Below are 25,170 nucleotides of genomic sequence, written 5' to 3' on the forward strand. Positions count from 1 at the left end.
TGCTTCGTTGGCTACGGCAGGTCCAGATCGCCAAGAAACACGTTAACCTGGGATGTTAAAATTGGCTATTTTCTGCATTTCTCGGTCGCCCTGGCTGCTGGTCGTACCTCCTGCCAGAACAAATTTGGTATTCACAATGAAAACCCGAGGAATGGCATTAGTTCATCTGGGTATAAAGTGTTCCCATTTGAAACAACTACAGGCAACGACATGAACATGAATGTGGTCACTTAAGCCTCGATTTCAGGATGTGCTATTCTTTCTTGTGAGATTGGAACAGGCGACGATGTCCCCTAGATACTAGCTAGGTCCTCGACAGGAGAGCACCTGCCAGCAGCGCAGGTAAGTGGCATGTATTGGGGACTTGAAATATCAAGCTAAACGCCGAGGCAAGTGGCCGTCAGATGGACAACAATAGTGGGTAGGACAAAGCACCACTAGTTACGCTCCTTGGAGATTACCTGCATGAGTTTTCAGCCACATTGCGTGAAGTATGTGTCTTGAAATCGGGGCAGGCCATGGCATCCCTGACATGATAAACATGAAGTCTCGTCACCTCCGTATCGGCCCCCACAATCCTGACCCTATGACAAACTGGTGGGGATCCCCAAGACAAATTTGGGGTCAAAGCATGGCGCGGCTTCAAAATCCCGGACCAGCACCCGAGGGGATGGTTAGCCAGACACGTGTGACTAGGGGCCAGCACGGACTCGTAGATGTATAGCATTATGCGCGACTAGGACAAGGCGCCCCCGATATGGATAGCCTAGGCATTTTGGGATGAGAACTTTCTGGAGTACTGGAGGAAGGATAAGACCGCTGCTGTAATATTCCGTGGCGAGCAGTACCTCCATGCCGCCTGTACCCCTCGTCATCGTACTCTGCAGGCCCATCATCTCTACTGTCCATCGATATACAAAAAGACTCAGCAGTGAGACTCAGCAGTGACAGCCTCGAGCACCGAGTTCAAAGATGTTGTGGTTCACGAGAGATGTCAATTGTGCGGAGCTGCCTGGAGGACTGTGAACGCCAGAAGTACGAAGAACGAGTCTAGACTCGAAAACATCCTCAAACTCCGCTGTGGCTTTCGTAGTCTCATCTGTGCAACGCCGCCACATCGGGGAGAAGACATTTTTGGGTTTGGTATTCAAGCCCATCGCGCCACTCTAGGACTGGCGGGCACAACTCGTCGACGACAGATTCCTGGAAACACGGCTCCTGGCTGCCGAAACAGTCTGCAGGTTTGGGTTTTCTAATTGCCATTTGCAGTGATTGGTTTGGCTCCGAAGCGGAGAAGCTGGCCCTCATCTCGATGCGACTGATAAGGCATGCGATCCAGACCTGTCAAGGCCGGTACTTTTAACGCCTGGGCTATACGATCAATGTTATGGATGTCGAGCATGAAGGGAGAAGCTGTTGGGCTTCTTCTAGTGTCAGGGGCAGGCGCTGGGTCAAATCTCCAAGTCTTGTTTGTTCATGAGCTCGGTTCCATGTCCAGACATGGTGTTCCCTGTACGTCAATTCAGCTAAACCAGCGACGTTGCCCCACGCCAGCCACAATTCCGCACCATCGCTGAAGAACGGAGTAGCTGATAGTCCGTGCTGAGGCGCTGGTGCCTCTTCAGAGAACAGCAATTGGCTTGGGGCAGGTTGAGTCATGCAACGGCGCTGACCTTCTAGCTGCGTAGCTGCGACACTATTCGTGTTAGCGGCAGCAAGTCGAGGACTCATCAGGACCGCGGCAGTGTCGTCTCCCAGGAGTCGTATCATGCCTGAGCATGTCTAGAACGTGTCAGTTCGCTTGCAGGTGCCGTTGTCAGTATTAGTTGGGGCCGTGGAGAGTATGGGGATGTGAAGGGGGGCCATGACCGCTCCACTCTGCTCGATAACTCAATTCCCGATAGACGGAGAGGCGGAATCCGGGGCAGGCTGCATAGGCACTTGGTGGTCGGGAACACTTAAAAGAAGTGCTGCCCTCGAGACTGCTCATGATGTTGTGACAATGGAACCACTCGTCAGACTTCATCGTTGTAGCCAGTCATCATGGACGGGTCGGCGTCGTCCACCTCGGCAGCGGTGCCTGAATACTTTGAGCTGAGCTGGGCCATCCTTAGCACGATCGGGCTGTCTAATATTATGTTTGGCCTGATCGTGGTTGGCATTTCAGGATTCTCCCCGATATCCCTCGTCCCTATCATCACGTCTGCCGCTGGAGCCATTGCGAATGGCATGTGCTACTATGCTTATTACGCAGATTACCCGATTATCAGCACGGCAGTGGCCTCTGGGTTCGCTGATATCACCTGGATGGTACCGACAGCCCCTGCTGTAACAGCTCTCATCAGTCCAGCCTTACTGACAGTTGTCCTCGAGTAGATTCAAGAAGCCGGGCTTTCTTTTTACAGCTACGTGATACTGAGACGCGTTCTCCGAAATCGTGCCCGCACCATTTTCATGGCTTTGTTCTGGCTATTGATGGTGACCATCTTCGGCCTTCGCATGGCCATACTTGCTACGCGTATCCGGGACATAATGACTGAGACCGAAACTTTTCAAACCCTCATTGACCACCTTCATGTGGGCTACTTCGCATCCATTGCTGCCGTGGAGTGCCTCAGTTCATTCTTCCTTCTGCACAAGTTCAACTCGGCGCGAAAGATCTCCATGAAGGCCGCCTTGAAGGTCGGTCTCTTCAGTTATCTCATGAGGAGCACCGAAATTCGTCTGGCATTGCTAGCGGTCATTGGTGTCACACGCGCGGTCACGTACTCTTTCCAGGACACGGCTCAAAGTGCGACAACGGTTGCAAGTCAACTTGATCGCTTCGCTTATACACTAGAATGTATGTTTCCGGTCATGATGTTGTAAGTTATCCATCTCATGTCCTCGAAGATCTCTGAAGCCAAAACAAGTGCTAATGTATCGACGAACCAGCATCGACATCCTGGCATCACGTCTGGCCTTTGCAACCGATGGCCGTAGCGGTTCGTACCATAGCAATGGGATGAAGTCATCGTCCCACAACACGCCTGGTTCGCGTGTGCGGCCGCAGGACATCGAGGGCGACTTTCCTATGTTCCCGTTGCCTACGAGCTCTAACCACGTCCGCATCACCGCAGAGCGGAGAACGGAGACGAGGAGGAGCTCACAGGAGTTCATCATCGAAGGCCAAGGAAACCAGCAGACAACCGTGTCGGAGGCTGATCGGTCGTCTAACGGATCTGATGTGCGTGAAAGGGATATGGGCGGAATAAGCAAGACGGTGGAGTTCCGGGTATACGAGGCAAGAGGAATGTAACAGGAACCAGAAGGATTTAGAAATTTTGCAGCTTCCAGAGGCTTTTATGGATTCCCAACCCCAGTCTAATGTTAAGGTATCTTCTTCTAAGTTAGTTTTGTTTTGTTCAAGCATGGCTTCACCACACCAACAGGGTGTAGAATAATGGGCCCTCAAAGAAATAAATCCACATGGAAAACGCCAGTAACTTCTCAAGCCGCACAAGGACGCCAATCCACTAGTTTCTCAAGAAAGTTCTGAAAACCTCTGATTGCGTGCAGTCAACCCAGGGGTAGCCGATCTCCTTTAGGTACTTCTCGAGATCCTCAACTTCGTTGTCTGGACAAAGGATACCGGCTAGGATCTTGGCGATATCTCCGCCAGCATTGCGGTACTGGAAAAGACTAATGTTATATTTTGGCCGCAGAGTCGCAAGGAACTTGTCTAGTGCGCCGGGCCTTTCGGGGAAGTTGAACATGTACACCCTCTCGTTGGGCACATTTGAGATACCGCCCACAAGGTAGCGAATGTGACTCTTGGCAAGCTCGTCGCCTGAAAGGTCGGTGACGGAGAATCGGCCACCTTCCTCACTCGAGAGTGACTCGATGCGATGCAGCAAGCCCTGCAGCTCATGTGAGCGCTGAGAGGCGGGTGCCGTGAGGCTGAGACCTAGGAGCACATTGGCCCCGGTGTTGTTTGCATAGCGATAACTGAACTCTGTGACGGAGTGCGGCATGATCGCATTGATAAGCTCAGCAAAGGAGCCGGGGCGTTCTGGGATGTGGGCTGCTAGGAGGACTTCCTTGCCCGCACCCACCTCGGCGCGCTCTGCAACGAAGCGTAGCCGGTCAAAGTTCATGTTTGCACCGCTGGTGATAGCCACCAAGGTCCTCCGCGGGTCGCTCGACGGGTGAGTGGTGACCCATTTCTTCAGCCCAGCAACAGCCAGAGCTCCAGCAGGCTCGACGATGGAGCGAGTATCTTCGAATATATCCTTGATGGCAGCGCAGGCCTCGTCGGTGGTCACTTGGATGACCTCATCAACCACCTCCTGACATATGCGGAATGTCTCCTCACCGACCGTCTTTACGGCGGCCCCATCTGCAAACAAGCCGACTTCCTTCAGCACCACTCGCTCTCCCTTGGCGAGTGATTGTACCATGGCATTGGCATCATATGTCTCTACGCCGATAATCTTGACGTGCGGCGCAATGCGCTTCACGTACACCCCTATGCCGGCGATCAGGCCGCCGCCCCCCACACAGCAGAATATTGCGTCGAGCTTCTGGATGTTAGTCTGGCGCAGCAGCTCCATACCAATGGTGCCCTGGCCAGCGATGACATAGGGATCGTCAAAGGGGGGGATGTTGATGAGACCATCGTGCTGCTCTCGCCTGGCGCACTCTTCCTTGGCAGCGTCGAAATCGGGACCGTGGAGGACGACATGGCCGCCCATGCGCGAGACGTTCAGATGCTTGATGCTCGGGGTGCCCTCGGGCATGACGATGGTGGCGGGGATTTTGAGCTTGCGGGCGGAGTAGGCAACACCTTGGGCATGGTTGCCGGCGCTGCAGCAGACGACGCCCTTCCACGACTGGGCCTGGTCGAGATGGGCCATCTTGTTGTAGGCGCCGCGCAGCTTGAAGCTGAAGACGGGCTGCTCATCCTCACGCTTGAGGAGGACATTGCACTCGAGGCGGTTGCTGAGATTGACGGCCTGATTTAACGAGGTTTCCTTGCAGACTTCGTAGACCCGCGAGGTCAGGATGAGGCGGAGGTACTGTAAAAGTAAGATTAGCAAATGGCATTGACATGGCATGCCCATGGCAAGACCAGCAAGCTCAGCATGGCATAACATAGCGAGCAAAGGATACATATGCATACATCGGGATAGCCAGTGGGCAGAAGGAACTCGTCGGGAACCGTCTTCTTGATGCGGATGCGCTTGTCTTCGGACGGAGGCGAGGGATTGGCGCTGTATTCGGTCAAGGACAGACCGCTCAGGCTCGGAGTGTGTGGGCGGTGGCCGTTGATGTTGATGTTGATGTTGGCGGAGGAGGAGGAAGAGGATGATGATGAGCCATTGACGCCGTTGGGCAGGCGATTGGCGACTATCGGGGGCTCAGTCGGCTGCTGGCCTGCAGGGGCAGACGTCGCCATGTTGTTTTGTAGCTGGTGGTGCCCTCGTGCGTTGTGGTTTCTTGTTCTTGGGGGAGGAATTGATGTGGCCGAGGACAGCGGATAAGGAAAAAATCTGGTGGGGTTGAGTCACTCACTCACCTGCAGTTACTCACCCGTCGAATTGAGTGGCCCGCCTAACGTACCTGGGTGGGTGACCCCCTACCCAGCCCAGGTGGGCTGCTCCAATGCGCTGAATTGCGGGGTTCCAGGTACCTCCTTTGGGGCTTGGGAAGGCACCCTCGAGGCACCTTCCAGGGCGGTGTGCTGGACCCACCCCCGGTCGGTCGACTTTTTGCCTGCCGGACGGCCCGAAAACCTTGTCTTGAGTGGCCCGATTTACATGCATGCATCATGGACAAGTTGCGCTGAAGTCATCGTAAGAGACAGTGCACACAAGACGACGCAACAGCATCGCGGAGACGGTAATCATCACTAAAAAGGGGCTTTAACTCGACGGCAATTGCTCAATAGCGCACCTGCACACAACAGGCGACACGTCTCCGGGCATATATCGATCAACCACGCTGACCACACGGTAGACGACTTGAGGGGCTGCTCCGGAAGCACACGACCAACAATGTCCGGGCCGCTGTCCGATCGTCCACTGCCGTCATCCTTCGATGACAATGAGTATGTTGTTCGAAATCTCGCCGCTGTAATTAACGCTGCCAGTCCTACGAGCACCCGTGCTGATTCTGCTACCCTAGTGATTTCTACAACGAGAGTGGCTTCTCTAAGGTGATGCGGCGAGTGAAGCGAGAGCCGCTCATTCCACTTGGTATGTCGCGCCTGACGTTCTTCCATGCGCTCTGGTAAACCCACTTGGCTGACTTGTCTGTTACCGTTTTTCAGGATGCCTCCTTACTGTTGCCGCCTTCACCAATGCCTACCGTGCCATGCGCCGTGGCGACCACAACCAGGTGCAGCGCATGTTTCGCGCTCGTGTGTTGGCCCAGGGCTTTACCGTAGCTGCCATGGTCGCTGGAGGCCTGTACTTCGGTGCCGAGCGCCACAAGGAGCGCGAGCTGTGGAAGCTGCAGGAGGCTCAGACCGCCGAGGAGAAGCGCCAGCGCTGGATCCGCGAGCTCGAGGCCCGTGACGAGGAGGACAAGGCCATGCGCGAGAAGCTGGACAAGAGGAGGAAGAAGGCCGCCGAGAACGCAGCTCGCGACGGCTTCAAGGATGCTGCAAGGAAGGCAGACGACAAGGTGGAAGGGACACAGAAGGACGCAAAGACGGAGGTGCTGGGCACCTCCCAGATTGGCAACGAGGTGGTGAGCTTTGAGCAGAAGACGGGCACAAGCATGTTCAGTGGCTGGTTTGGGGGAAAGCCCAAGGAAGAAGAAGGGCAAACGCCAGACCCAGATGCCGCAAAGAAGTGAAATCCAGCTTGATGCGAATTTCAACGGACGGTCGGGAGTAAAGGAGGGCAAAAACATGAGAAGGGAATAGCACTGTATATTACACACTGGCCGTTCTGCCGGAGGAAGTCTGTCGGTCATTAGGAAGAGCTCCACTTGCTGGTATAGATATATGTATATGATATGGATCCGTGTACTACGCCGTTATCCTATGCATCCTTCAAATGTTATAGTCTCATGCAAAGTCCAACGCCTAAGCACCCAGCTCTGCGCACCAGGTGAGCTATGGAACCGATGCTTCTTGATACTGCCTCGCAGAGGTTTCTCAAATATCCCACTATAAGTCTTCCTGGGAGCGAGAAGTGTGCGTCGTAATCTCTCTTCAGCTCATCGATCCACCACTTCTGCTACCCCCAATGATGCCCGCCATTTCAAGCAATGCCCTATCAGCCTCGATGTCTCCTGTGCCAAGATTGACTCTGCGTCGCGCCTCGGCTTCTCGGGCCTCCCATGCCCATCGCTCGGCCTGAATTTTTGCCTCTTCGTCGCCACCACATCCCCATACCTCAAGGCTCTCGATCTCGAAGCGATCCTGAAAGTTGAACTTGCGCGCCACACTGTTTTGAAATGCTCCCCCACGGGATGTGTAATCGTGAGTGAACACCCCGAACTCAAAGCTTGAATCCAGCAGAAGGGAAACAGTTCCTAGGGAGGTGAGACCAGACTTTCGATAGGAAGCACTCGGTTTCGGAAGTGGATTGCCGAAAGCAACGCCAGAATTCGTGCTGCTCGAAGACGGCTTGACAAACGAGACGTAGTCCCTGTTGAGGGTGCTGGCGGGCAGGACATCGTGAATTGGCTCCAGCTGGAAGAGAAGGGAATCAACATCGCCAAAGCACTCCTTGTGGGTATGCCGCCAGGGCTGACTGACGTAAATCCCAAATGTCAATTGTTCGGACTTGCTCCCATCAGGAAAACGTTTGGGCGGCAGGGTTGCCGTGAAGCGATCCTGACTGCCATGGGCAGCGTCTGTCATCCTGGTCCCACGGACGAGCAGGATGGTCGGGGCTCTCCAATTGAATACCTTCGACTCAAAGCTGCCCATTGAAAAGCCGTCATTGTCGCCTGAGTATAGAAGACGGAGGCGCCGGAAGAGCGATGAGCCGGGGATAAAGAAGGACAATTGGGACAGTACGTTGAGGTTCATGATCGAGCCTGTTTCCTGTAGCAAAGGGATGGCAAGCTCCGGGGGCAGCACTGAGGCAAGAGGCTTGTCATCCTTGTGCTTTGAAAAGTCAAGATTTTTGGAGAACAGAAAGTGTTCAAATAGGGCGTTGAAGCCTCCGAATAGAAAAGGAAATGAGACGGGTAATATAGTATTGAAGTGATTAAACTTGATGCCGGGAGACTTCTCAGCATCTACAAAGGCGTGGAGAATGCATTCGGCCGTCCATCGCAGGCCTTCCAGCTCTGCTCCAGAGCACCGCCCAGAGTACTGGGACAGTCGTTCCTGCGGGTGAAGGGGCGTGATCAACAAAAGCAGCATAATGAGACGACGAAAATTGTCCGCGGGAATCATGGCACCGTGGATGGTCTGGACGCCTGCTTGCTTGAATGCATCAATGTAGTCCAGCGACTCGAAGGCGGCCAGCACCAAGTCATCATCCTCGTCATCCGCAGACTCGCCATCGTCAACATCGTCCTCGCCTGCTTGGTCGACAGCAAACCCTGGGGCATATGATCTCGCTGCTTGCGAATCTCCGGCCCCTTCTGCCTGAGCCCTTACCTCGGCGGCGGCTGCATGTTCCTCCTTCTTGTGCATCTCGGACAGTTTGCGGTCATAGACGGCCAAGCTCTTGAAGAGTAGCTTCCTACGATCTGTTGCGCCATTGGCGAGAACGCGGTTGTAGCGTTCGGTGGCAATGGTGATGACCATGACCATCTGCTCGAGGCCGAGGACGGCTGGGGCGTCCTGGAAGAAGGGGAAGGCGCCGATGAAGGACATCATGTGGAAAAGAATCGGGGAGGCATGAAGAATGTCGGGGATCTCGAGGAAGCGGGCAATGGTGTCCTCCTTGAGGTAGCGAACATCATGCTCGACATCGGCAAGGCTCCTGAAGTTGTCCTTCAGGGAATACAGCTCGAGAGAGGTGAAACACTTCTCGGCGAATTTATTGGCCTATGGAAAAACGGCCGTGTCAGTGAAAAGTGAAAGTAAGAGCTTCGCAGGGAATCTCGTGGGAAGGGCTGTTGCTAGCTGGAGGCAGGCAGCCGCAGATGGTATGATGGTATGGCGATCTGCGGAAGGCCAGGAAGGACGGACGGAACGTCGGTGACAGGAATAGCAATAGCTTACCAACTCCTTTGTGAGCTGTTCATGACTCCTTGGAGCCAGCGGCTCGACGGACTGGGCTTGTCCCATGCTGAGCCGTCTCTGGAGAGAATCAACCCAGACATGCCATCGTGGTGGATGATGTGGTTGCTTGAATGTTCAAGGGTGTGCTGGTGGCCGAGGTGAGCAGGCTGGGGATAGTACGTACCAGAGGTCCCTGTATGACGCCAGGAATGGTTGCACCCAATAAATTGGCTCCCAGGCATGAATTAGTGTACTGCATAGTACGTCTCGCTGGTGGGGCAGAAAGGGCGTGCCTTGCACCCGCAGGTACCATCAGGTAGACAATTAAACTACTCAATCTCCATAACCTACCTACCTAGGTACATGACAGTCCTTAAGCATCTTGGTTCAGGAATTTGTCCAATCTGTCTGTGAAATTGAACACCTGCTAAAGCAAGAGTCTTCGCACTATTGCTATTGCTGTAGACGATGGCTGATAGAACTTATAAAGCCTAATTGCGTACCTATGGACCCACCTAGGTATGGACATGTACTTACAGCTAGCACCAGTCAGTGGTGGCGAATGGAGAGCTTAGACACGCATGCTACTAGGTATGTAGGCACCCTGGCCCTCAATATATCCGTCTCCCTACCTAATCTTGGTAGACTTTGCTCACGCTGTCTGGGTCTGAGTGACTTTAGTCACAGTTCACAGCCCATTGCAGACATGACTGGCTCTTCAGAAATGATCACGGCAACTTAAACAGATGTCCTACCTACCTAGGGAAGCTAAGGCGCCGGGGTACCTAAGGTAGGCATTAGCTACATATTACCACTTGCATAGATACCTAGGTAGGTGTATGTATGTCTGATTGTCTGCCTGCCCATCTGTCCGGGCCTCAGGACCAGTCCTCCCAGACAAGACAATTCCCTTCAACTGAACATGCGAGAGCAAGATTTCCCAATTTTACCAGGTTGCCCATGAAGGCGTCTAGAGTATCGTATCTGTCTCGTGTGCCCCTTGATATAATCTACACCTGACGAAAGTACCGCCGTTGACGTCACCATATATCTTGGTATGTAAGGTAATCATCTACCTAAACCCAAGCGCTCTTCTAGATGCAGCCTGTCATCTCCCTGGTCAGGTCCGCTATCCATCAAATACCAACTCAGACTGGGCTGGATGAACGCTTCTTGCGGGTTGATCTACACTACGACACTACGTACAAGTAACGTATCAAGTGGTGGCGCAATCCCCCGTCTTCTGCCATGTGTGCCTGATCTCAGCAGGTGGAGGAGATCGCCCAATACCCTAGACATCATACGAATCAATCGCATGGCATATAGCCATTTCAACCTGATGAAGCGAGCTGCAGCATCGCCGTCAAAGGCACCAAAAGCCAAGAAACCGCGGGTCGTGGTCCCAGAATACCATCTCACGCCATCGTTGAAAACAGAATCTGGAGAGATCATTTGGCCAGCCCCGGCAGATCAAATCGAGAATGCAAGGGAGCGCATCCTCGAATGGTAAGTGTTATTGTCTGAAATCAGTCTCACTGTGTCAAACACTGACTGCGATTGTCACGATAAAGCGTTGCTGCCCAGGCAAAGACTTTGATTGTTCCAGATAAAGATGCAGATGGATTGACCTCTGGCGCCATATTGCGCAACACTCTCATCCTCCTAGGTCTAGATGCAGAGCTCATCTCCTGTCATCTCGTACAAAAAGGAAACACGGTCCACGACGTTGTTGAAAGAGCCGCCATGGGCACCTATGAGCCAGCATATGTATTCGTGCTGGACCAAGGCTCGAGGAAGTCGCCTCCGGTCGTTGAGAAGCCGCACCAAGCACTCGTAATTGACCACCACCATGCACTGAGTACTGACTTCCCGGAAGCGGCCTCGCACGTAACAGCCTGTAACAGTCCGCCAGTTGCGACATCGTCCCTTCTCACATATCTGATTTGTCGGGAGCTTCATGACGGCGTTGAGGCCGAGGCCGACTGGCTCTGTGTAATGGGAACTCACGGTGATCTGGGTAATACTCTGAAATGGGAGCCGCCATTCCCAGATATGACGGTCACCTTCAAGAAGTATACCAAGAAAGCTTTGAACGATGCCGTTTCCCTGATCAACGCTCCCAGGCGAACCGCCTCATATAACGTACGCTCAGCCTGGGACGCGCTCACGACAGCGGTGTCACCATCAGATCTCCTCAAGAGCCGAAGCTTGCTGGAAGCAAGGGCTGAAGTAAATGCAGAAGTCGAGAGATGCACCCATACAGCACCGAAATTTTCGGCGGACGGGAAGATCGCTGTCTTTCGCATTGCCTCGGAGGCTCAAATTCACCCCGTGATCGCGACAAGATGGGCAGGGCATTTATCGTCTTCCAAACTGGAGGTTATTCTCGTTGCGAATGAAGGCTATCTTCCTGATATGGTGAACTTTTCATGTAGGATACCGCGAAGTGCGCGGGCGCGAGAACCACCCGTCAATATAATTGAGATTTTGAAAGGTGTTGCTGACAAGGCGGCGGATCCAACCCTTCGACAAAGACTAGGGGATTCCTTTGCCAGGGGACATCGAGAGGCCAGTGGCGGTATTGTCCCAAAGAAGGAGTTCGAAGAGCTCATAGAGATCCTCGAAATTGGAAAGAAAGTTGAGAGCTCAACCCCAAAGAACAAGGCCAGCAAGCCTCTGTCAACACAGTCCAACACTCTAATGAATTATTTCGGGAAGTCGACAACATAGTATGTCATCAGTTATGCGACAATCGAGTCCAAATTGCCGAAGGCTTTTCAGATACTATTACCATCTTCGAAGCCTATATATGTTATGTGGCTCAGGGGAAAGGCAGCTGTGGTAGTAGGGATGTAGTTGTTCAACATAAAGACACCCTTTCGGATAGAAGTTGGCGGGAGACATTCTCCTGCCCCCTGGGAGGAAACATATGGGGTTGCCGAGAATTCACATTATGGAGGCTGAAGAGTCACCTGCGTCTGATGTGTGTTAGAGCTTCAGAGATTTTCATACGTGCGAAAATTCAAGTAGCACGATTAAGGAAATACTGATAATGTTTAAACACCTTCTTCACACGTAGACTAGACTGCCGGTTGAGACGGTGACTCGTCATCTCAAAACAAACTAGAGGAGGTAAAGTGAATCGGGAGATTGCTTTAAGGGGCGCGCCACCTTTTGAGGAAAAGAAAAAGGATATTTATCCCATCTATTTCTTCCTGAGTCTTAAGGCAGCTCACAGGCCGCTGAGGGAAGAATCTCAGAAAAACCCAACGCTGACAGTCGCGTCAAAACGAGGACCATCGCGTCGGACACCGTGTTGTCGTTGCCTGAGAAGGCACCGCCTCAGTCTCTCTCATCAACAACCGCGCGTCTCTCTCTTTCTCTTCTCGCAAACCTTTGGCGCCAGGATTTCATCTGCCTCCAACCTCCATACCGCCAACGGAGAGGAAGCTCCTTCCACTTTTATCTTCCCTTTGCCTACCAACGTCGCCCCGGCTGGCCACATCATCGCCGATTTCAGGTAGTCGCGCTCGAGCACAGACATAGCCTACAATGTCTGACACAAAAGGACCGGGCGGAGATCTACCAGATCACGAAGGGCGCCACGACCTGGGTGGGATCCAAACACATGGCCCTGAGCCTGACGTACCTGTTGATCCAGCTCTAGAGAATCCCGGGCCGCATCATGTCTCCGGAATCACTGTGCCGATTTTTAATGCACCTACGGGTCCCTTCGAGGAGACGACCGCATCTAACAGTGGCTTCAATAGCAGCCTAAACAATACGCATCAAGCCGTCGCCAGTCTCGATTTCTCAAACGAGCCGTTCGAGAGCGATCAGGCACAGCAGGAATGGCTCAGAGCGACGATCGGTGACTACCACCTCGTGGATGAACATCAGTCTGCCTCTGAAAACCATTTACAGAGCGAAGCAGCACGCAACTCAAACACCATGCGGCAAGAGTTGAACAATCCTGCAACTTTGGCTGGTACGGATGTGACCATAGACCACCCTCACCGACCTACAGAGCTTGCTACCCTTGAGGTATCTCACGACCAAGCCTCGAATCACAAACCGTTCAGCATTTCAGATGCCAATCAACTCATTGACAACAACAGTATTCAAATGATACCTCCATCATCGGCCGCGCCGCATAACAGTGCAACAATCACGGCAGAAGCTCGTCAGCGAGACAACGGCCATGACGACGAGGCACAGCCTCGAGCTATTCAATCCACACAGGCAGATACCGTGCCACAAAATGCGTCCAAAGATAGTCAGCATGCACCAAGCTCACTGGGCAGACGGCCTCCTAGTAGAGGCGAAGCTCCCTCTACTCACCAGGGAATTTCTGGGCGCAACGGCAGCGTGGCGTCCTCCCAAGCAGGTCTCATGTCTGGTGTGTCGCTCCAACGACCCGGTGTCGAGGCATTCTATCGGCGCACTTGCGCGTATATTGGCTTTTCTTATCATGACACGAAGAGGGGCATGCGCATGCTCGGCCAAACCTACGTGGAAAAACTTGAGCCTTTGCGCAAGCATTGCGATACACCGCTCGTCCTAGTGCATGGAGATTTTCACACCAGTCAAGTAAGCTCTTCCCAAAAGAAGAGATATTTGAGACGGCAAAAGTGCTGAGCTAAAATTTATCAGATTTGGCTAACGAAACCGGATGGCAACCCAGGATGGGCCTCATATTTCCTAAATAGGGGCTATGAGGTTTATCTGATTGACCTACCGCCGAGTGGTAGATCGACATGGCTTGATCACGAGGTGGCAGGAAACATACCTTATTCGCGTATATCCGTTGATTTCGTTGAGCGAGAACTCACAGCTCCATCCACGAAATCTGTTGGTTGCTGGCCAACTGCAGAGCAACATTCTCAATGGCCTGGTGTAAGTGTCCCTGGGAAATCATGCTTATTGACCTCCACAGCAGTATCTTGCCGGCTTCTACTAACAACAGTGACAGACTGGTCTGAAAGGAGATCCTGTATTTGACCGTTATTATGCAAGCCTCTCCCCACTATTCTTCGCGCGACCCGAACGACAAGTACTTGCTCGCGATGCTCTCGTCCAGCTCCTACTCAAGATTGGACCGTCGGTATTGATAGGCGAAGGGAGCGGAGCAACCGCCGCCTGGCTCGCCGCTGACCTTGAGCCAGATCATGTAATTGGTGTCGTTGCTGTTGAGCCGGCTGGCCCACCATTTGGAACTGGGTGTCAACTCAAGGAGAATGGCGAACGCATCTACGGCGATGTAGTCGAATATAACCCGGGCACACGTCCGTATGGAATCTCGGATGTTCCTCTTGGATTTGATCCTCCCCCAAACCCGGATCTGTCGTTTTCTCTGGATCCTGATGACACCAGTAATGAACACCCTCTTAACGTAGCGCTCGTGACTGCCGAGGGAGGCCATCAATCGTTCCTGCTCCAAGACCCCGGAGCTAGTAGCAGCGCAGGAGATGATGGCAACGAGCCAATACGAATTTTCCCTCGTCAACTCGTTAACCTCAAGAAGATGAAGCATGCGGTCTTCACAGCACACGCGAGTTGCCATAGCACATATGACAGAGCAACTTGCCTTTTTCTGGAGCAGGCGGGAGTCGAAGTGAGACACTTCACACTTGCGTCTGCTGGGATCTTTGGCAACGGCCACCTGATGTTCCTTGAGAGAAATAGTGACCGACTTGCCAGCATGGTGCACAGCTGCATGAAACAGGGATTTCCTGGCCTTCAGCCCATCCGCCTAGGTCCTGCAGTCACTTTACCTCGTTACAATGGACGTCGGCAATCGATGATCATGGGTTTTAGCACCAATCAGTCTCGACTCAGAACGTTGACTGATGGACCCGTCACAGGACACCAGCGCCTGAATCCAGGCCAGACTCAATCAGGGGCTAAGAAGACAGTGCGCCGCGATGACAGAATACCAACTGGCAATCCTGTCACAGCGGCATCGATGTCGCTTGCCCAAGCTAGTCCACCGCATGCTGCTCCTTCTCGAACCCCCAAACAGAAGCTAGGTTTTACTGCAGGTATACTAGTACCATTTAACAGAAGCAACAAATTGGTAGACTAACTGTTTTGTGACTGATCAATTAGGCAACGAACTATCTCAGATGCAACAACAGATTCAATCTGAGCACTTTCAGCGAATCCAGCCGTCACGAGGACTGCCAGGGGCTACGCAGCCCTTTACAGCAGTGCTTGCAAGAAACCCTGCCATGCCTTCTCCATCTCGGTTGCAAGCTTTTGCCAACCACATCCCCGAAGCAATTCAAGTACAGATGCCTCAGGGCCACCGTCCTGCCTATATGGGTCAGCGTCAAGAGACCCTTGAACCATCATGTGTCAGCGGTGCATCTCCTTGCAATGTTCCGTCCTGCCCAGTTCATGGCACGGTCTGGAGTCAGCGTGGAGCTCGCCCAAGCCCTCGGAATCAAGCACAGTTCGTGCAAGATCAGATGCAAACCAGGGTGTATCCAAGCTTCGGAGCTACGACGATCGAGCAGGACCCTGCTTTCCCACAAGGTCCTATGTTCAATATGCATGCGTCCCAATTCAACCCGCGCAGTCCGGCACAGTTGGCCCAGGATTGGCAGATTCCTACTAGGCCTAGTTCTGAGCTTGCCTCTCAAATGGGCCAAAACATTGATCAGACTGGCACGAATGTGAAAACGCCTACAGCGAAGCAAACGAAGGGACAGTCGAGTGGTAATACAACGGTTGGTATCCATGGCTCAGGATAGAATCTTCAGAGCCCGACCACACCCACTCCAGCACCGCGAGCCACGACTGTTGCATCTCATCCGAGTCTCCAGACCAGCCCTGTGGAAGCCCCGAAAACGGCGGGTACTACCGCGAAGAAGTCGAATACAAAGCCAAAGAAAGCAGCTAGTGAGATGGGCGAGGATGACGATTACGACCCGAATGCACAACTGGCAAGGTCTTCTGGAACTAGGGCACGTGGCGGAAAGGGCGGTGGAGCAGCCAAGAAGGGGGCGAAAGGAAAGAAAGCCGCTGTTGAGAATACGAATGCTGCCCCAGAAGTCGAAGGCCTGGAAACCAACATTGCTCCTGGAGGAAAGTTGGGCCGTACGACGGCTAGCAAGACTAGCAAGACTAGCAAAACCACGAAGCGACAGAGCGCAAACGTCGCAGGCGTCAACGATGAGGCTCCGGCTCCGGAATTGGCTGCTCAGGCGAGCCAGACCGGCACTCAGAAGCCAGCTGCGGCGAAGCGTAAACGGAAGGCGACCGATGAAGGCGACGTCGAAGCCGATTCCACCAACGCCACAGCTGGTGCCGGCCCCAAACGCACTCGCACACGTGCTCCGGCTCGTGGAGGCAAAGGGCCGGGCGTATGAGCAAAACACGCGAAGGAGAGTTCCCTCCAGTCGGTGCTGTTCAGAACGCATATGACATGGGAGAATTACATTGTTGTTATTACTGTCTGAATACTGCTTGATCGAGAGCGTCGTAACTAATTATAATGCGATGCGACTGGCTACTTGCCCCTTCAATGGAGATTTAGCTAGCTTAGATAGAGCCATGACTGGCGAACCCTAATCACCATGATCGACTATAAATTTTGGGATGACTATTTCCGGTGCACAAGATCAACAGTGTACGTTGTTATTTGTTTGTTTGGACGGTCTACCCTTCGGTGTCTAGTTGTAGGCTCCTGGTGAGTAGAGCACAAACCCCTTGACTTCAGAAAGTAGAGGGCTGTTCCCCGCGCTGAAACCCCTCTCTCCCCGCACAGCATCACGTCTATGAAGCTGCCGAGGAGCCCATGGTTGCAATTGACTTCTCGGACCTTAAGGTACCTCTGGGGCCTATGAACGTTCTAAGGAGGACGGAATGCAACGGTGGCGATCTCTTGATGAAGGGGCTTGACCATATTGTCGAATAGCCCTCCTTGCCCTTAGTTTGATACGTGTGCTAGTGGGAGGGATGTTAGGCCGCCAACATAGCTTTGTTCATTACAGGCTACTGATGAAAGTGTGAGGAACTGCCGATGTCTGTGGCCGAACATACCGCTACGACAAATAGTAGCGGACTTTATAGTTTCTAGGATGATCGCCAACTCATATTCAAGTTCATAACAACCGGAGACCAGTGGACCGTATACATAAACGTCGTATCGCAAGGTTTGGTAGGTAGCATGTCAATAGGAACTTGCCCTCATGTTGGCGATGACTGGTTTGCTGTTCCCACTGCCATGAGACTCTCCAATCTCGTCTGTGGATTACTCCCCACAGTTGAGCAGGCTGTGGCATCATGCTCTCGGGCTTGCTCCATCACGGCTTTCAATGATCTGCTCCCGGCGAATGCGGCCGTTTTGTCGGCCGTTTCGGTCCCTGCCGGCGGCACGTACGGCGAAGGAGCTGCGGACATAGCCTATCCACGGAACCCTACAAATCTACCAGAAGCGTGCGCCGTTGTTGTGAACGTGACGACCTCGCCAGAGTCAAGCTATCGTTTTGGAATATTTCTCCCTACCGAATGGAATTCTAGATTCCTCCAAGTCGGCAACGGAGGGTTCTCGGGCGGAATCAATTGGCTTGATATGGGAGCGGGTATCCGGTATGGGTTTGCTGTAGCCTCAACTGACACCGGCCATAATTCGACGTCCGGCGACGTCTCCTGGGCTTTGAACAACCCGGGTCGGAAGGCCGACTTTGGATATCGTGCTATCCATGGTTCAACGACTCTTGGCAAGATACTTACAGAGAGCTTCTACCAGAAACAAATCGCCTACTCGTACTACTCTGGGGCATCGACAGGAGGTCGTCAGGGGCTGAGAGAAGCACAGTATTGCCCTGAGTCTTTTCATGGTCTGCTCATTGGTGCTCCAGCTTGGTGGACGAGTCATATGCAGCCATGGACAACCAAGATTGCAACCTACAATCTTCCCAAATCTAACCCAAAAGCCATCCCACCACAGCTGTTTGCTGTGATAGCTGCAGAAGTCATCAACCAGTGTGATGCTGTGGACGGCGTGTCTGATGGCATCGTGAGTGCCCCAGACCTCTGCCAGCTCGACCTCAGCGTGCTCCATTGCGATAATGAGCGCGCGAATGCCTCTGCATGCCTGTCTAGTCTGCAGCTCGAGACTGTGGAGAAGATCTATGGTGATTACTATGCGGATGGCAAGTTTGCCTTTCCGGGCCTCGAGGTCGGTTCAGAAGCACAGTGGGCGTTTCTCCTGGGTGGGGACGCACCGTCCACCTTGGGGGACGGTTACTCTCAATATTTCCTTCTCGACGATCCTAACTGGACGTGGAAGGATTACACCGACGACATAGTCTGGAAAGCGGACGCAGAAGATCCGGGCAACTGCACAGCAGATCATTTTGACCGCCTCAAGGCAGTCAAGCAAGGAAACTCCAAAATCCTCATGTACCATGGAATGGCAGATGCATTGATCGCGCAGAGAAGCTCCAATGTCTTCTATGACCGGGTTGCAGAGGCCTTTGGGGGACAACACGAATTGCAGAGCTGGTTTCGCTTCTTCTTGGTTCCAGGAATGCAGCATGTCACCGGCACTCCAGTGAAGGCGCCATGGTACTTCGCTGGTGCCAACTCACAAGGCGTCTTGGGAACGGATGTGTACTCGACACCTGGGTTTGAGGACGCGCAGCATGATGCGCTTCTGGCTCTGATGGATTGGGTTGAAAAGGGAACACCAGTTGACCAACTCATTGCTACAACATGGATCAACCAGACCGTGCCCAGTTCTGGCGTGTTAAGGCAGCGACCGTTGTGCCCTTATCCACAGAGGGCTACATACAACGGCATCGGAGATGTTGACATTGCTGAGAGCTGGAGCTGCAAGATATGGAACAAATCCTAGATAGTATGAGTCAGATATAACTTGTAATTTTGTTTCATAGCGAAAGACTCTAACGATGAGTGGCGTGTAATGAGACGTGTATAGCACAGTGTTTTTGAGAATGGGGTTGTAGGGCCTTGTTAAGTGAGATCTTTAGACACTCGACCATTCGAGTCACGAGTAGCTAAATGACTAATCACCAAATCACGTGGCTTCGCGAAGTCGCTGAACCCCACGTCGCGTGTTCAAATGTGCCGATAGCAAACTGCAAGTCCATGGCAAAGACATCCATCACCTTTGGAGTATCGGTTCTCGTGCCAGATAGGCTGGCGCGACCATGCATACGTGTTTGAACTTCGCGATTATGACATTAGATACAACAATCTGTTCTAGCGCATGCCGAAGATGACGTCCGGACAAGAAACCAGCTCCAAGCCCCTGCCCACAGACCGCGCGCCGCCGTCTTCCCATGCGACGCTGAAGTATTCGCTACTCGGTCCATCCCTCACCAAAGCAGGTCAAGACTCAGTCGATCAGAAGAAGGCATGTATTCCTCTGAACGCCCCTTTCCACACGCCTGGTCTCTGACTTAACACCAGGTCTCCGAGGTGATTTACAATGCCTCCAAGGGTTCAAAATACTTCAATCGCGAGGAAGAGAAGGACAAGATCCTCACCGTCAAGATTGACAACATCCTCGCAAAGAAGAAGGCCCTAGAGAAGTCTGATCTATCTCGTGAGCTTCGACAAGCCGACAGCCTCATTGAGCAGTTCGAGCTATCCAGGGATCTGAGCCAACACATCGTCCATATCGACTGCGATGCTTTCTATGCTGCAGTGGAGTTGCTTGACCGCCCAGAACTGAAAGATGTTCCATGTAAGAAATTTCTATAGAGGCTTCTGGGCGTTCCTGTTTGATTAGGATTTCATTCACATGCCGTTGTCGTTGAGCGTATCATGCATCTATCTAAACTTTGTCTTCTATGCTGACTCTGGTAATTTAGTCGCTGTAGGTGGTGGTGTGTTGACGACGTGCAACTATGTCGCCCGAAAGTTCGGGTGTCGCAGTGGCATGGCAGGATTTGTCGCTAAAAAATTATGTCCCGAGCTCGTCTTGCTTCGCCTAAACTTCGACAAGTACACTGCGAAGGCGCAAGAGGTCAGAGAGGTTCTTGCGGAGTATGACCCTCGATTTGAGAGCGCTAGTATTGACGAAGCGTACCTGAATATCACAGAATATTGCAACGAACACAACATGGAAGCCGCTGATGCTGTTGAGCAAATGCGCAGAGAGATTCACGAGAAGACAAATATCACTGTATCAGCGGGGATCGCGGCCAACGCCAAGCTTGCGAAAATCTGCTCTAACATGAACAAACCCAACGGCCAGTTCGTGCTGCCGAATGATCGGGCGGCAATCTTGACTTTCATGCGGGACCTTCCGTGTCGCAAAGTCAACGGCGTAGGACGTGTCTTGGAGCGAGAGTTGGCAGCGGTTGGCATAAAGACATGTGGTGACATCTACCCCGAAAGACAATACATCAACCGCCTTTTTGGAGAGAAGACCTGCGAATTTTTACTCCGCTGTTATTTGGGGCTGGGAAGGACAAACGTGCAACCTGCGGAAGAATACGAACGAAAGAGCGTCGGGACGGAGAGTACATTCGGTGATATTTCTGATCCCCTGAAATTGAGAGAAAAGTTGCGATGGACGGCCGATGAGCTTGAAAAAGATATGCGCAGGGCGGAATGCAAGGGCCGCACTCTCGTCCTGAAGGTCAAGATGCATTCTTTTGAAGTCTACACCCGGCAGGTTGTTACGCCTAAGGCGATCTATCTGGCGGATGATCTCTACAATTACGCTCTTCCGATCCTGACAAAATTGGAGCAGGAAATGCCGGGTATGAAGATCAGACTCATGGGTTTACGCTGTACGCATCTAGTTAGCACTAAGAAGCCAGACACCATGGCGTTCTTTGGTTTGAAACCGAATCGTTCGTCATCAAACGACCTTGAGCAAGGTGGGACATCAGAAAAGAATGAACCCTGGGATAGCGCTCCACTTCAAGACGAGGAGTGGGAACGGTGGCCAGAGGCCGATGAAGCCCTGAACATCGCCTATGCTGAACTCCAAGATCTAGATAAGGACCCGGAGATCGAGGGCGGCAGCCCTTTCAGAAGACACGGCAAGGAGATTATGCCCAACCCTAGGAAGCATTCAAGTCCCGAACCAGAAGAATGGTGGGATTGTCCTATATGTGCTCGGCCACAAGCAGCTAGCGAGAAGCAGTTCAATGAGCATATAGACCTCTGTCTTTCTCGGCAAACTATCAAGGAGACTGTGCAAATGGAGGCAAATAATGCACCGCATGGCCGTGCGATGACACCAGAACCAAAACGGGTAACTAAATCTGCACCCGAGAAGAAGAAAGGCCGTCCATCGGCGGCGGCGGATCCCAGACAGAAAAGGCTCTGTTTCTGAAAGAAAAGAGTAGAGTGAGAAGATTGAAGATTCACGAGACCAATGAACCGACATTCAGGCATAGATAGCATACTGAAAGCGAATAAATCCTCTGGCTTTATCAAAATATTTATCAATATCAACAATAAATTGTAACTAAATGTTCGATGTATCCTGTGCATACAATCCGTCGCATTGATATGGTTTAGATAGATACTCGACGACTCGTTAGTAAACGACTATGACCACGTCCAAGGAGTCATCATCGTCTAAACATCCACACTGATACGGGGCCTGGTCATGCTGCGCCGAATGCGGAAGTCCTCATCCTCGTCTTGATGGAGCTGCTCACCAGGCAGCCGTACAGCGCGATCCAGTGCGACAGGCAACCCACGATGCCTTCCCCGAAGCATGACCAGACACAGGACCAATTTGCTTGGCCAGTGCCACCCACCGCTAAAACTGAAGGCATTGAAAGGTACGCCGGTGGAAATGCCCACACAGCCGTAACCCGACACGACCTCAAAGACGACATTGAACACGCTATAGTGAACCGGATCGGCAAGGAAGTGAGACGTTTCTATGGTGGTGATGACGAGCACCGCGAGGACCAGCCACCAGATATCATGAGCCAGCTGGCCGTGAACCTGCTGGCTGATGAAAGATATCCTGCTCTCCACCTCACGAGACCGAGGTACTGGTACTCCGACGCCATGCCACGGCGCAAACGTCCGTAGAGCGCGGCCAATCTCATGAGCAGTGTCTGAACGGCTCAGTCTACGAGGAATAGATGACATTGTGGCAGGTGTCATGGTATCACTGTAGCCGTGTTGGAGCACTGACGGGATAATGTTACGATCAGACATCGCTGTTGCATCGCCAGCGTAGATTCCTAGACTCCGCTCTTCGTACACATTCGAATGGCGCATTGTGATGACGACAGGATATACAGAGATGTACATCATGATTACATATAGAACCTGCAGGCCGATATACACTTCGGCAATGGGAACGACATAGAAGCCACCGGAACGGACGGCTAGAGACAATTAGCTTCATTCATGTCTGCGTGTCTCGAGAGGTGAGTCTCCCGGCACAAATGACAAGGGGAGAGGGTCAGGTCGTACCCAAAGCCTGGAAAAGGCCGTCCAAAACACGGGAGCCGGTGGGAATAGCCTCAATCACTGGGTTTCCAAGATTCAGAAGTTCGAAAGCGACCCAGTCAATGGAATTCAGCAAGACGACCATGAAACACAGCCACCAGGTCTGTCGTGAGGGGAAAAGATTGGTATACACTCGACGCGGATATTTCAAAATGAATTTGATCGTTTCCTTGAAGTCACCCAGGGTCTCCTCGGCTGTGGTTCGATCCAGCACTTTCAGCATGCTCCAAAAAATGAGACGCAAAAACAATGGGTATGCGGTGTTTCCGGCGAGGATCATTAGCCCCATTGTGATCAAGACATAGTAGGCTTTCTGGAAGGGGATCATGTTCGCGTCCAAGAGGGACATGCCGGAATTGTTGAACGCAGAAACTCCATTGAATATGCCTAGCCACCAGGGGTTGATGCCATTTTCTCTCGCGGTGTTGGGCTGGTTGTAGGCCATCCAAGCGCCCAGTCCTACGCAGCCCAGGAGCTGCCACAGGAAGAAATACAGGGGAACGATGACCGCCAAAACTTTGAGCGCCCGATATTCGCATCCGCCAAGATGCTCGCGCTCCTCCGTGGTTAGGTCGTGAAATTGGCCATTGCGACCGGCGGCCCTGCCGGTGAGGAAATTCTGTAGATACCAGCTGCTGGGCCTGATTTTTCCATCACTGAAGTCGTCGTCTCTTTGGGTGTTCAGCCTACGAACGGGCATAGATTCCGGCAAATAAGCCGCGGAGGTTACCGTGGCAGTTGCGCCGGCATTTGTCCCTGGACGTGCCACTTCGGCAAACAAGATATGGCCACTGGATGAGGGTGGCTGTTCCGTTGGAGAGATGTTGTCGGCTGAAGTTGGGTTCACGCTCTGAGCAACGCCATCCAAGTCCGGCATAGAAGCTGTCCGACGGCGCCCAACCCGCGAAGCGTTCGAGCAGTCTAGATTGGCGTCCACACTCACATCCGAGGCTATGGTCTGAGGCATGCGGGTCCCAGTTCCGGGGAGTTTTGAATCACCGGCCGGTGTCGTGACGGACTTGCGGAAGGTTGAGAATCTCTGCAGAAGCGGAATGGGGCGCTTGTTCTTTTCGCGTTCCGCCTTCACGATGGCGGCAAAGCGCTGTTCGAACACGTGAAGGCGTGCCGCAACAGTCCATATGGAAACCCAGATGGAGCTTCCCAACATGATGAGCAGGCAAAGCATGATCTGCTGCCACGTCGTCATCTGGCTGAGATTGACCGTGTTCAGGCCGGCTTCGGTCATGGCCGAGACAACGACGAACAGGCTGTCGACATAGGTGATGCTCCGCGAAGGATTTGAGGAGCCCCAGAAGACGACAGAAGCGGCGAGACAAACGACAATGAAGTAGGCATAATGGATGGTGATAAAGTTCACGGGGGGGAGCGCAGATCGAGCTCGTGACAGACATGAAGCAACCCAAGGGTGCTCTCCGACAAAGCCATTCCACCAGCGCGGCCGCCAACGGGACATTCTGCGGCCACTGCCGATGCGTTAGGCGAGCGGCAAGGATCAAGAGGCCGCAGGTCAGGAGTTCTGAAGCGCGTTACTAGCATGACCGGGGCTTCGGCCGGGCACGCAGAGGCGAGGGCGACGATGATGGTGACGATGATACACGGGATTCGTTAGTTAGCCTCGTTGAGGCTGACTATTGTAAGGAGGGAGGGATTGGCAGACCGGAGGAGAGGAGCTTGGCCTGCACTTATCCGTGCGCACCCTGCTACTCCAGATTCCGCTGATTCGCTCCAATGGACGAGATGAGATGAAAATTGCAATGACTTGTCTTGCCTGTGTTGGTTGTCAGACATGGGCCCAGACCGAAAGAAAAAGGAGGATCCCTAGACTCAGGTAGAATATAAATTACTGACGGCCTCGTGGGCGGGAGCGATCCCAGCTAATATCCGGACGAATCATCACCGGCAATTGCGCTCCCCCGCGGGTGGGCCAGGTGAAGAGTCGCAATTAGTGCCAGATTAAACCTTAATGCAGCGCCCAGGAGCAGGGCACAGACAGATAACCGTTATCACGACTAGAACATTAGCTCATGTGTTGGTTGCATATGCGATATCATGGGTGCCGATCAACGTTGAGCGGTCACAGTCAGTGGTCCAATCTGACAGTGTAGGCACCGGCTAGATTCTAGATTTGCTCGTACAGTAGATACACAGAGCAATAATACAGAGCGAGTGGCCGGGCAAAGTGGACGACGAAATTGTTCTGTAGCGGCCTGCCAAATGGTATACTATACTATGCCTGAACAACAAAAGACGCCAGCGGGCCGAAGGAAGCTGGGCGAGGGAGGAGCCCCAAAGCATGTACACGATCAGTCCTACTACTGTGTAGGACCGTAAGCACGGGTTGGACATTTGACGATCAGAGGATAACACGTCTCGCGGCTTTTTGGGATGGGCATATGGGGAATTGGCTTGTATAAGAGATAAAGAGAGACCCGGATGAACATGAAGTGAAGAGCTGTACATATCGGGCGTCATATCACCTGTGCGACACCATCTGCACGATACATGGT

At 52.8% G+C, this 25,170-nt stretch overlaps 7 protein-coding genes across 7 annotated transcripts; 4 read left to right on the forward strand and 3 right to left on the reverse strand.

Annotated features, from left to right (window-relative positions):
• Window positions 1-3,515: 3,515 nt before the first annotated feature.
• On the reverse strand, window positions 3,516-5,437 carry UCRPA7_2096 (putative threonine dehydratase protein; the record flags this gene model as incomplete). Its single annotated transcript, XM_007914671.1, has 2 exons — window positions 3,516-5,057; window positions 5,162-5,437. 2 exons carry the CDS (start codon window positions 5,435-5,437, stop codon window positions 3,516-3,518), a joined length of 1,818 nt encoding a protein of 605 aa, XP_007912862.1.
• A 598-nt stretch (window positions 5,438-6,035) lies between these two features.
• Window positions 6,036-6,840, forward strand: UCRPA7_2097 (putative mitochondrial hypoxia responsive domain-containing protein; the record flags this gene model as incomplete). The annotated part of the gene is made up of 3 exons (XM_007914672.1): window positions 6,036-6,088; window positions 6,166-6,236; window positions 6,311-6,840. The coding sequence occupies 3 exons, from the start codon at window positions 6,036-6,038 to the stop codon at window positions 6,838-6,840; spliced, it is 654 nt and encodes a 217-aa protein (XP_007912863.1).
• A 361-nt stretch (window positions 6,841-7,201) lies between these two features.
• UCRPA7_2098 (putative tldc domain containing protein 2 protein) lies at window positions 7,202-9,241 on the reverse strand (the record flags this gene model as incomplete). Its single annotated transcript, XM_007914673.1, has 2 exons — window positions 7,202-8,998; window positions 9,176-9,241. 2 exons carry the CDS (start codon window positions 9,239-9,241, stop codon window positions 7,202-7,204), a joined length of 1,863 nt encoding a protein of 620 aa, XP_007912864.1.
• Window positions 9,242-15,717: 6,476 nt separating this feature from the next.
• Window positions 15,718-16,548, forward strand: UCRPA7_2099 (hypothetical protein; the record flags this gene model as incomplete). The annotated part of the gene is made up of 2 exons (XM_007914674.1): window positions 15,718-15,906; window positions 16,003-16,548. 2 exons carry the CDS (start codon window positions 15,718-15,720, stop codon window positions 16,546-16,548), a joined length of 735 nt encoding a protein of 244 aa, XP_007912865.1.
• A 1,511-nt stretch (window positions 16,549-18,059) lies between these two features.
• On the forward strand, window positions 18,060-19,040 carry UCRPA7_2100 (putative feruloyl esterase b protein; the record flags this gene model as incomplete). The annotated part of the gene is made up of 1 exon (XM_007914675.1): window positions 18,060-19,040. The coding sequence occupies one exon, from the start codon at window positions 18,060-18,062 to the stop codon at window positions 19,038-19,040; it is 981 nt and encodes a 326-aa protein (XP_007912866.1).
• A 375-nt stretch (window positions 19,041-19,415) lies between these two features.
• UCRPA7_2101 (putative impb mucb samb family protein) lies at window positions 19,416-22,216 on the forward strand (the record flags this gene model as incomplete). The annotated part of the gene is made up of 5 exons (XM_007914676.1): window positions 19,416-19,547; window positions 19,619-19,895; window positions 20,023-21,419; window positions 21,924-21,957; window positions 22,029-22,216. The coding sequence occupies 5 exons, from the start codon at window positions 19,416-19,418 to the stop codon at window positions 22,214-22,216; spliced, it is 2,028 nt and encodes a 675-aa protein (XP_007912867.1).
• Window positions 22,217-22,595: 379 nt separating this feature from the next.
• Window positions 22,596-24,116, reverse strand: UCRPA7_2102 (putative cation transporter protein; the record flags this gene model as incomplete). Its single annotated transcript, XM_007914677.1, has 2 exons — window positions 22,596-23,261; window positions 23,586-24,116. The coding sequence occupies 2 exons, from the start codon at window positions 24,114-24,116 to the stop codon at window positions 22,596-22,598; spliced, it is 1,197 nt and encodes a 398-aa protein (XP_007912868.1).
• Window positions 24,117-25,170: the final 1,054 nt, after the last annotated feature.

This window comes from Phaeoacremonium minimum, assembly GCF_000392275.1.
Source record: "Phaeoacremonium minimum UCRPA7 unplaced genomic scaffold PA7_03_scaffold_149, whole genome shotgun sequence".
NCBI classification, from domain to species: domain Eukaryota; kingdom Fungi; phylum Ascomycota; class Sordariomycetes; order Togniniales; family Togniniaceae; genus Phaeoacremonium; species Phaeoacremonium minimum.